General features: G+C 53.3%; 1 protein-coding gene across 10 annotated transcripts; it reads left to right on the forward strand.

The window, feature by feature from the left end:
• The first annotated feature begins 843 nt into the window (after window positions 1–843).
• On the forward strand, window positions 844–9,984 carry Mtg2 (mitochondrial ribosome associated GTPase 2). Of its 10 annotated transcripts, none has more exons than XM_026407828.2 (8): window positions 845–1,329; window positions 1,961–2,020; window positions 4,953–5,161; window positions 6,789–6,936; window positions 7,801–7,916; window positions 8,285–8,503; window positions 8,645–8,783; window positions 9,475–9,984. In XM_026407828.2, the coding sequence occupies exons 2-8, from the start codon at window positions 1,981–1,983 to the stop codon at window positions 9,864–9,866; spliced, it is 1,263 nt and encodes a 420-aa protein (XP_026263613.1). In that variant the 5' UTR covers window positions 845–1,329; window positions 1,961–1,980; the 3' UTR covers window positions 9,867–9,984. The 10 variants fall into 10 exon arrangements, with proteins under 10 accessions (XP_026263622.1, XP_026263613.1, XP_026263611.1 ...); XM_026407826.2 differs by having other exon boundaries at window positions 845–1,319; XM_026407830.2 differs by having other exon boundaries at window positions 845–1,250; window positions 1,861–2,020.
• Window positions 9,985–10,610: the final 626 nt, after the last annotated feature.

Genomic DNA, 10,610 nt, shown 5'->3' on the forward strand with positions numbered 1-10,610 from the left:
CACTTTTATGTAATATTGTGGGGAACAGTGTTGCCAACAGTTATTTCATTGGCTGTATTATGTCTTCTCTTCTGTAACGTGAACGTTTGAAAGTTGGGCTAAATGAACTGTCGTGCGGTGCGGATGGCTGTGCCCTGGTTTTTGTCCCCTGCCTACGGCCACCAGTGCCGGGGGAGCCGCGAGAGCTCCCCGCCCCTCCCACCCGGCGGGCTCAGCCCAGGGGACGGCTGCTCCTCCCCTCGGGGTTCGGGCGTCCTGGGAGCCGCGTGTCCGGAGGCCCCTCTGGACTCCTCGTGCCTCCACGGGCGCCGGGGAACGTGGCCTCCGAGGGGACGGCCAGGGCCGGGCTGCACCGAGGCCTCCTGTGCCCCCGCGGGCGGAGTCTCCGCAGCTCGACGCTCGCGGGTGTTTGGGGCCACTGCCTGGTTCCTGTCACGGAGCAGGTGCAGGACATTTCCGAGGCCGTCTAGGGGCTCCCTTTTGGGGGTCGGGGTAGAAACGACGTTTCCCGTGCGACCTAAAACCGCTCTCGGAAGCCCCCGGGAGCCGGCGCGGTGGCCAGCCTGAGATCCCTGCGGCCGGGAGGCTGAGGCAGGAGGATCGTGAGTTCAGGGCCAGCCTCAGCAACAGCGAGGCGCTAAGCAACTCGGTGAGACCCGGTCTCTAAAAGTACAAAAATAGGGCGCGGGCGCGGCTCCGGAGCCCGGTGCCGAGCGTCCAGTCTCCGGCGCCGAACTGCACAGGGGGGCGGGGCCGGGGGCGGGGCGGGGCCGCGCGCTGCGGGACCTGCGCAGGCGCGGCCGGGTCCAGCCCCGGAAGCGGTGGGTGCCCCGGAAGTGGTGGCTCCTGGGGCCGGCAGGATCGCGGCGGGCGGCCGGGCCTTTTCCCGTGGGTCGCGGCGGCGCCGCCGGGCTCCGCGGGCCGGCGGTCGGGTCTGGGGCGCCGGAGGCCTCCCCGGAGCGTGCGGGAGAGCGCCCAGAGGTGGTGGGTGGCGCGGGGTCCCTCGCGCGCCCTAGTTCCCGGCGACGCCCGCGTGCGCGCCGCGCCCTGAGCGCCCCCGCTCCAGCTGGGGCCCCGGAGAGCTAGCGGTGCCTCGGCGGGTGGCCGCCCGGGGTCTCCGCCCTGACCGCCCTGCAGGGCCTCAGGAGGCAGGCGCCACAACCGGGGAGCCGGAGAGTGGCAGTGCCCCTGCCCTGGACTCCGAAGGGGGGAAGCAGCGGGCAGGACCGGCAGAGGCCCGAGGTGACTCCGTGAGTGCCGCCCTGACCTTCTGGGCCGGACCGGACTGGCGGGAAGCCCTCCCGCTTTCCTTCCAGGCGGTGGGTCCTGGTGAGGCTCCTGACACGGCAGCCTTGTAAGGGCTGAGCCTCAGCCTCTCTGGGAGGTTTTGGCAGTAACCTGTGGACCAGTACAAGCCGAGCTTGACCCTAGAACCACAGCGACGGTGTCCACCTAAGTCTGTAAAAGCCCTGCCCTGAGGCTGCCAGGCTTGTCTCTGTCAGACCCGATCCTGGGTCGTCTTTATTGTTGTGTGCTCAGCTGGGCCCAGCACAGGGGCACTGTTTCCCGGAGCCTGAGGAGAGTTGTGATGATCACAGCTCCCCACACTTGCTGCCCAGTGTGCTGCCCTGGCCACGTGTGGCTGAGTGTCTGTAGGGCTGAGGAACCAAGTTCACATTTCATTCAATTTTAATTAATTGAAACTTAATAGATCCAAACTTAATAGGGGTTACGATAATGGATAGCATAAGAATAGCCTCATTAGAAAGGAAATCAGGACCACCAATCAGCACTGCAGAGTGTAGAATCTGTTCCCCTGGCAAATAGGCCTGCATCATCAGTGGGTTCCCTCAACTCTAGTCAAAAGGTCAGAAAGGAGGTACGCCAAATCAAGCAAGATTTGGAGCTCAGATCTCAGGGGGCTTTGCAGTCAACCTGCTTCTTCATCACTGATCTTCAGGGCTCGGGCTCCAAGACAGCATGAGTTTCTGGCCAAGTTGCTGCAGGCGCACTTGTGTGGGTGAGCTGCAAGTTTCTCTCCCAACCACCAGTTTTTACGCTCCTTCCTGGTCCCCTCTTTTAAGTCACCTCTCTGTCTCCAATGTATTTATTTTTATGTGGTACTGAGGATCAAACCAAGGGCCTCGCACATGCTAAGCAAGGTTTATACCATTGAGCTACAATCCCAGCCCTCCCAGTTATTTTGCTACTAATGTATAAGAACACAGTTGATTTCTAAGTGTAACCTTGTACCCTGCAACCTTGTCCAGCTCATTTTTTTTGGAGGGGGGGAACAGGGTGAGGGTAACTGGGGATTCAACTCAGGGGCACTCGACCTCTGAACCACATTCCCAGCCCTATTTATTATATTTAGAGACGGTTTCATTAAGATGCTGAGCACCTTGCTGCTGCTAACACTGGCTTTGAGCTCTTGATCCTCCTGCTTTCGGCCTCATTTCTTGATTCAGATTGTTGGTTTGTAGATTTCCCGGGGCCTTCTGTGGAATCCCTCGTCTCTTCTGTAAACAGGGAGTTTTACTTCCTCCTCCTTCCGTTCTTTTATTGCAATGTCTGCAAGGACTGTGTGGCATAGGGGTGCTCAGCATGGCTGTCTTGCCTTTTTCTCCACCATGACTGAATGTAGCTGGAAGCCCTGGGAGACCTTCTGTCAGTGGGGCAGTGCACCCTTCTCCTGGTTTGCTGTTGCAGTGGTTGTAGGGTCTGCTACCATGGTGAGGTGCCCCGTGGGTTCTGCCTGTGTGTTCTGGGGCAGCTCCTCCTGAGTCTTGGTGCTTGTCCCTTTCCATGCTGCCAGGATGGAAAGGGACAAGCACTGTTTTGCCTATGGGTCCTTCGTGCCTATGCACAAGCGGTATTACTCTCTTCTTTCTTTTTGTAAAGTTAGGTTTGGTACTGGGGCTTTACTGGCCTATAAAATTATATAGTCACCATTAGCTCCTCTCCTTTCTGAAAAGGTGTGTTTAAGACTGGTTATTCTTTGAATGTTTGATGGAATTTATCAGGAAAACAGCCTGAGTCTGGGATTTTGTTTGGGGAATGTTTTTTTTTTTCTAACCAGTTCAACTTCTTGAGTAACCTCAGACTGCCTGGGAGTGGTGGATGGCAGGGAAGCTGGATGCAGTGCACTGACAGCACTGGGAAATAGCTCACGAAGAGCGTGCCCTGGACCAGTGCTGCTGCTGCTGTCCACACCACCCCAGAACACTCACCCCGTGTGTAGATCTTCATACCAAGCTCTTCTCTAGCTCTTTGGAATGCCAGCTATGTGCCCCACGATTCAAGTCTATTCTGACACTATGCCAGGGAAAGGGGACCTCATAGGCCGTATACTCAGTTACATAGAACCACCCCTGTCTTGATACCAGTTGCAAGTAATGGGTCTCCAGGTACCCACACTTCTGTCGGACTTTTCTACAACAAGGAGGGTTCCTCCATCCTCTCCGCAGGTTCACAGGACTCGGGAAAACTTGTAGCATTTACTTGTTTGTTGTAAAGTATCCATTATTTGTAAGGAGACCGCAGAGGATGCAGTGAACAGCCACAGAAAGGCCCCCAGTATGGGAGTTTCTGCTCCTGTGGAATTGGGTGTGGGACCCTCCAGCATATGAAGAGTTTGGCCCGAAAACACTCCAGACCCCATGGCTTGGGGTGTTGGTGGAGGTTCCTCATGAGGTGTGATCACTTGTTGGCTCAGTCCCAGCCCTTCTCTTTGCTGGAGGACAGGGTGAGGTGAAAGTCCCAAGGTTTGCTCCAGGCCTGCTCTTTCTGGTGACCAGCTCTTGTCCTGAAACTATCCAGGGGTCACTGAGAATACCTCATAAAGCAAGCATCCCCCCCTGCACTCCACAAGTCCCGAGGGGTGCGTGCTCTGGTCAGATGCCACTCTTTACTCCTGTTTTTCCCATCACTCAGGGAGAGAATCGCTAGGGTCTGGAATGTGGGGTCAGGCCCAGGGCAGAGACCAAGTAGCTGTTGCTCATCACATCACAGTGGGACAGCCAGTGCTGCTCTGTCCTGGTGGGTCAGCTCAGCCTGTCCTCACCATCCCTGTCCATTTTCAGGTGAGGAGACTGAGGCAGCAGGTGTGTAACCTTCCCTGGGTCGTGCCAAGGAGAGTGGCAAGGCTGGGAGTTTGTTCAGAAGGCATCAGGGTGTCATATATGCTGATTTTGTTACTGAAGGGACTGTAGAGCCTCTTGAATGGGGCCTTGTGCCAAGGACTATGCTGTCACAGAGAGCAGCCCAAGGAGGGCCAGGGTACCTTGGAAGGTGTGGCAGTGCAGGGCTGCTCATGTGTTACTGGCCTGAATAGCCGGCATGTAAGAATGAAGGGATCTCGAGCTGGGAATCAGTGGTAGAGCGCTCAGACTGGGGCTGGGGCTCAGTGGTAGAGCGCTCGCCTCTCACCTGTGAGATCCTGGGTTCAATCCTCAGCACCACGTAAAAATAAATAAAGGTATTGTGCCCAACTCATATATATATTAAAAAAAAAAAAGAATGAAGGGATCTCAACCTAAAATGTCCAGTGTTCTCACATTCCAGTTTAATTATTTGAAGCTGCAGGGGATTAACACACTCAGTTACACTTGGACAAATGGATATTTTTATTTTGAAACAATTTTGACTTGAGGTTTTGCTTGCCTTTTAACATTTGCATTAAGCAGCTACTTGATATTCCCCAGGGAAGTCCCAGTCCGGTGGCAGACCTGATGATTTTGATCTTTGTGTGCATATTCTGCTTACATCACAAATGGGCTGGTGGGCACCACAGGATGCCAGGTGCTTAGCATTGAAACATGGATTATTGGTTGGTCCTGTCTCTCTCAGGCACCCAGGTTCTTTCTCCCATGCACCAGGCATTTTGCTTTAGCTTCAGCTTGACATTCAGGGTTCAACCAAACATCTTATTTTGCCCATTTGGCTCATTTTAGGGGCCATGATCCCTGTGAGGCTGTTCTCAGCAAGCTCTCAGACCCTGTTGGAGGGCCTGGCACAGTGGACCCCATCTGCACAGGCCAGCCTCAGGCCCTGCCGGCTCCTTCCACAGCAGGCTTCACCCAGGATGCTGTCAGTGGGCTGCGTGGACCACGCCAAGCGTCAGGAGACCCCTGGAAAGAAGCCACTCTCTGAGAAAAAACTGGTGAGATTTCTCAGCTGGGAGCACCCTGCCATGGGCTCCCCTTTGGAAGGTAGCAGGGTGTCACATATGCTGATTTTGTTACTGAAGGGACTGAAGAGCCTCTTAAATGTGGCTCTTCAAGGACTGTGCTGTCACTGAGAGTAGCCCAAGGAGGGCCAGGGTACCTTGGAAGGTGTGGCAGTGCAGGGCTGCTCATGTGTTACTGGCCTGAATAGCCGGCATGTAAGAATGAAGGGATCTTAACCTAAAATGTCCATGGAGAAGTGACCCTTTGGTTTTATAGTTTAAGTATTACAATTATTCTTCTTCTGTTTACCAAAACCTATTTAAAACAAGAATGGTCTTTTAACTAAATTTAAGAAAATACAGCTGGGCATGGTGGCACATGCCCATGATCCCAGTGGCTTGGGAGGCTGAGGCAGTAAGATCATGAGTTCAATCCCAACCTCAGTAATTTAGCAAGTCCCTGAGCAGCTCATTGAGACTCTGTCTCTAAATAAAGTATAAAAAGGTCTAGGGATGTGGCTCAGTGGTTAAGTGCCCCTGGGTTCATTCCCTAGTATCAAAAAAAGAAGAAGAAAAATACATGTTTGCATCTCACTCAGTCTCCTGCAGTGCTCCAGATGCATTCTAAGAGCAGGGCCTCCAGAGGAGGAACTCTGGTCAGCTCAGGAGCAAAGCAATGCCTGCCTAGCCACTTGTTTACAAAAGAAGAGAAGAGAGTGGGGAACTTGGGCAGGCAGCAGGCAGATCAAGGATCTGGCATCTGGTGGCCGAGGGAATGCCCCTTCCTGAGTTAGGCCCAAGTCTGCATCTTACCACTTCTGTTTTTCCCCAATCAGGTGGGTCCTGATTTTGTTGGCACATAGCAAAATGGCACAATGAGTTTTTGAAATGGTAATTCATGGTTCCAAGTGATGGTACTGGGGAATCAAACTCTTTACATAACCCACTGGGTGGGAAATACACATGACCTGAGTCCTGAGGAAGGCAGAGGACTGTCAGGGCCCAAGGGTATGTCTGTCCTTGCAGACCTGCAGAAAGCAGGTGTCCCCATGGATACATTTTGGGCATGGGCACTGTGCCTGGGGCCTGGGGTAGCTGGACCTGTAAGACGAGCTAACATGTGTTAACTAAACTAGTTAGTTGTTCTGCTTCTTTAGCTGGTTGTGCCTGCCTTCAGGACCTGTAGAGAGAGCTGCTCTGAAGAAGGGCTCTGTGTACCACCTCTCTGCATGTCACAGAGAAGCCCTAGCAGTTAGGGACAGAGAGTCTCCTCTCTTCACAGCTGAAAGTCCAGGAGAGACTCCACCTTAACCTTGCTGCAGCCTACAGAACTAGAACTAGAATGTTAGCGAAGACCGGACTGTTGGTAATGTGTCCCATTGGAGACAGCTGGGTTCTCTTTAGGTTGGAAATGCCGAGTTCCTTTTTGAAGGAACTGAAGCCTAAAAAAATTGTCATGACTTGTGAGAACTGATTTTTATCTTTGGATTTTAGGAGAGATTAATAATACTATCACCATAAACTTCTAATTTTATAAAAAGGCATATTTCTCATGGATACTTGGTCTCTTGGAAGGACAGTGGGGTGTAGCTAACGCTGTAGGTGTCTGTGCTTTCTGTAGAAGAGGTATTTTGTGGACCATCGGAGAGTGCTTGTTCGAGGAGGAAATGGAGGCTCTGGCGTGAGCTGCTTCCACAGCGAGCCCCGCAAGGAATTCGGGGGCCCTGATGGTGGAGATGGTGGCAACGGTGGCCATGTCATCCTGAGAGGCACGTGCCCTGGGAGTATCTGGGGAAGAGCCGGGTCCTCACATCTACCTTCTTATCCTGACGTGTCTTACATTAAATACTTGATATGTAGACTTTTTATAAAGCCTGTGGATGTTCATAAATGGTGCACTGAAAGCCAGGCACGGTAGTGCAGCCCCTAATTCCAGCCACTTGAGAGGCTGAGGCAGGAGACTTGCAAGTTTAAGTCCAGGCTCTGCACCTTAGTGAGATGCTGTCTCAAAAATAAGAGAGAGCAGGGGGCTGGGGACAGGGCTTAGTTGGTAGAGTGCTTGCCTCACATGCACAAGGCCCTGGGTTCAATTCCCAGCACCACAAAAAAAAAAAAAGAGAGAGAGAGAGAAAGATGAGGTGTAGGGTGTAGGTGTAGGGTGCTGCCTAGCATGTGCAAGCCCTGGGCTCAGTGTCCAATATTGCCAAACAAAAGAACAGTGCGCTAAAGAAAGAAATCAGCCTCTAGTGCTTTCTTTTTTTGTCCGGGACACAAACGTAGTTTGCTTTTAGGAATCTTAGCATGATAGTAGATGTCAGAGCCTCAGTCTTAGTCAGCACACATAAGCCCAAGTGCTGCAGAAGCTAGGAGCAGAGCATCTACAGCATAGTAAAATAGAGCTTTTTTTACATTGATGGCATCATGAGTAACTTCAGAATTTTCAGGAATGGAAGTTTCTTTGAAGGAAAGTAAGAGCTTGATTTTTAATTGTGTTGCTCATGAGTAATGCCTGCCCCAGCTCTGTTCCTTATCTCGTGTGCATCTTAAGGCTCCTGGGCAAGACAGAACATTAGCCGCAGGCACTTGTTCTGTCTCAACCCAAAGGGACGTCTTCGTTCTTGCTCTGCCTCTAGCTGACCAGCAAGTCAAGTCGCTGTCGTCGGTCCTATCCCAGTATCAGGGTTTCAGTGGAGAAGATGGTGGCAGGAAGAACTGCTTTGGCCGGAGTGGCGCCATGCTCTTCGTGCGGGTAAGCCCAACTGTTGTATCCACCTCTCCTGTCATTGGCATCAATTGCTCAAGGCACGGGTGACAAGGCAGGGGGAGTACATGCCGCACAGGTCTTTGTGCACTAGTGTGGGCCCTGTGCAGGTGAAGAGGCCTCAAAGGGGGCAACTTACAGAGCACACCTGTGCCCGTCTCTGGCCAAGGCAGTCCTCTCATTTTAGAAACACTTAAAAACACTGCTAAAGCCACTGAGCAGTCTGATTGACTGTGAACAGCCCCATGGAACTCTTGGTGGCCAGGCTTATGCTTGGTGGCTGTGAGAGGAGAGGTTACCTTGCAGCCCCCTCCCTGATTGTGCACTGTAACTCATGAATACCATGCTGCTTTCAGGTTCCCGTGGGCACCTTGGTGAAGGAAGGCAGTGAGGTCGTGGCCGACTTGTCCCAGCGGGGCCAGGAGTACATCGCTGCACTGGGCGGGGCAGGCGGGAAAGGCAACCGCTTCTTCCTGGCCAATGACAACCGAGCCCCTGTGACTTGTACCCCTGGAGAGCCGGGTCAGGAACGCGTTCTCCACCTGGAGCTCAAGACGGTGGCCCATGCTGGGATGGTGGGTCCCTGGTGGCAAGACGAGCTACTGGCTTAGGAGACAGTAACAGCTTCTCAGCTCATTGGTCCCATCTCAGCCAGCTGCCAACTGCAGCATGAAGGGCCTTCCCAGAGTCACGGGGCTATCTTCTCTGTCTTCTAGGTCGGCTTTCCCAATGCTGGGAAGTCCTCGCTCCTCCGGGCCATTTCAAATGCAAAACCTGCTGTGGCTTCCTACCCGTTCACCACCTTGAAGCCCCACGTGGGGATTGTTCACTATGAAGGTCACCAACAGGTAGCAGGTAGAGCATCCAGAATCTGCCCCCAGGGGAGTTGAGGTGATCTGAGCAATTCAGGAAAATAACCAACTCCCAAGCTTAGCTTACTGTTTTTCCTAACTGAAACAATTTTAGTGAGTCTGTTCTGTCCTAAAATCAGCACCACCCCCTGGAATCCAAGTTTCAGGTCAGATCTGTGAGTACAAGTTTCCAACCTGAGGAGTTCTGCCACGGCTTCATTCTTCCATTGTGAACTCTGCCCTGATGTAGACGATGTGTGATTTAAAAAGCTTTCCCTGTACCATTTTGAGAGAAGAAAACCTTTTCCAGAAGATAATGTACCCATTAAAAATAGCCTGCTGGAAAGGTGGTTTGTATAGCACTTTATGTTTGCAAAGTGCTCCATAATGGTTTCCCTCAGTAATCAAATTATTAATAGAGTGCAGGAAGCCGTTTTTCCTTTTTGGATCATGTTTGAAGCCAGGAAGGACAGGAACGAGTTAAGCACTCCTCATCAGATCAGCATCATCTTGCATTCTGCAGATCTGAAGGCCGAGGCAACCCCAGGGTCTGGCCCCCCAGCCACCGGGTAAAACGCTGCACCTCCCAGGATCCTTGAAGGAGCCCTGGCTTCAGGCCCCACTCCCATCCCTGAGGTTGAAAGTCAGTCCAGCCTGTGGGGCCCACCATGACCCTATGCTCTTGTTTCCTACAGTGGCAGACATCCCGGGCATCATCCGAGGCGCCCACCAGGACAAGGGTCTGGGACTCAGCTTCCTCAGGCACATTGAGCGCTGCCGCTTCCTCTTGTTCATAGTGGACCTTTCCCTACCAGAGCCATGGACTCAAGTGGAGGATTTAAAGTACGAACTGGAAAAGTACCAAGAAGGCCTATCTGAGAGGCCCCATGTGGTTGTTGCAAACAAGATTGATCTCCCCCAGGCCAGAGCCCATCTGCCCCAGCTCCAGGACCACGTGGGACAGGTCATCGCCCTGTCGGCAGTGACTGGGGAGAACCTGGAACAGCTGCTGCTGCACCTGCAGGTGCTACACAGGGCCTACGTGGAGGCTGAGCTAAAGCGAGGCAGCCAGCCTCTCAGGTGGTAGCAGTACACAGTGGCACCTGTGTCCCAGGGCAGGGTACTGCACAGGCAGTGGACACAGGGGCCTCCTGATTATAAAATGTGGGTGGTTTTGAACACATTAGAGAAAGTGCTTGTAAATATTGGAGAGTGTTGGTGCTTCTGTTTTCCCTGCCAACTTAGGGCTCCCCCACTCTCTGGCCTAGTGCTCCCCCAGGTGGTGGAGCATTCTCTGCCACCTGACACCACCTGCTCCGAAGTGCCTTGCTGACTAATTTGCTAACTTGACTCATTTGTGCTAATTAACACCCCTAATTAGGAGGACCACCATGCCACTGGCTGATGTTAGCAAACGCTGCTGCTGCTGCTGCTGCTGCTGCTGCTGCTGCTGCTGCTGTGCACGCACAGGCTGCTGGGGGAGCTCAGCAGAAGAGCGCAGCCAGAGCCTGGGGCTCGTGCATGTTAGCACATGTGGCAGAGGCAGCCTTTGGTGTCTACTGCCTGTGACCCACAGCCTTGTGGTGCAGCAGGGCCTGGGCACAGCTTCTCAGTGGTGCTGCCTGCTACTCCCAAACACCAAGACGGACCTGGCTTCGCGACTGAGTGCACCCAATATCTGGCACAGGCACGCCCTGCCTCTGGCTCTGCTCAGTGTGCACAGCAGGTTGCTAACTGCAGGCAACAGGAGCCTGAATGGCCAGCATCACTCTCAGCAGGCAGCCAAAGCAGTGCTCTGCTTGCTGGGATTTGAAGAGAACCCTTGCTTTGG

The sequence above is a fragment of the Urocitellus parryii genome, chromosome 6 (genome assembly GCF_045843805.1).
Source record: "Urocitellus parryii isolate mUroPar1 chromosome 6, mUroPar1.hap1, whole genome shotgun sequence".
In the NCBI taxonomy this organism is placed as follows: Eukaryota; Metazoa; Chordata; class Mammalia; order Rodentia; family Sciuridae; genus Urocitellus; species Urocitellus parryii.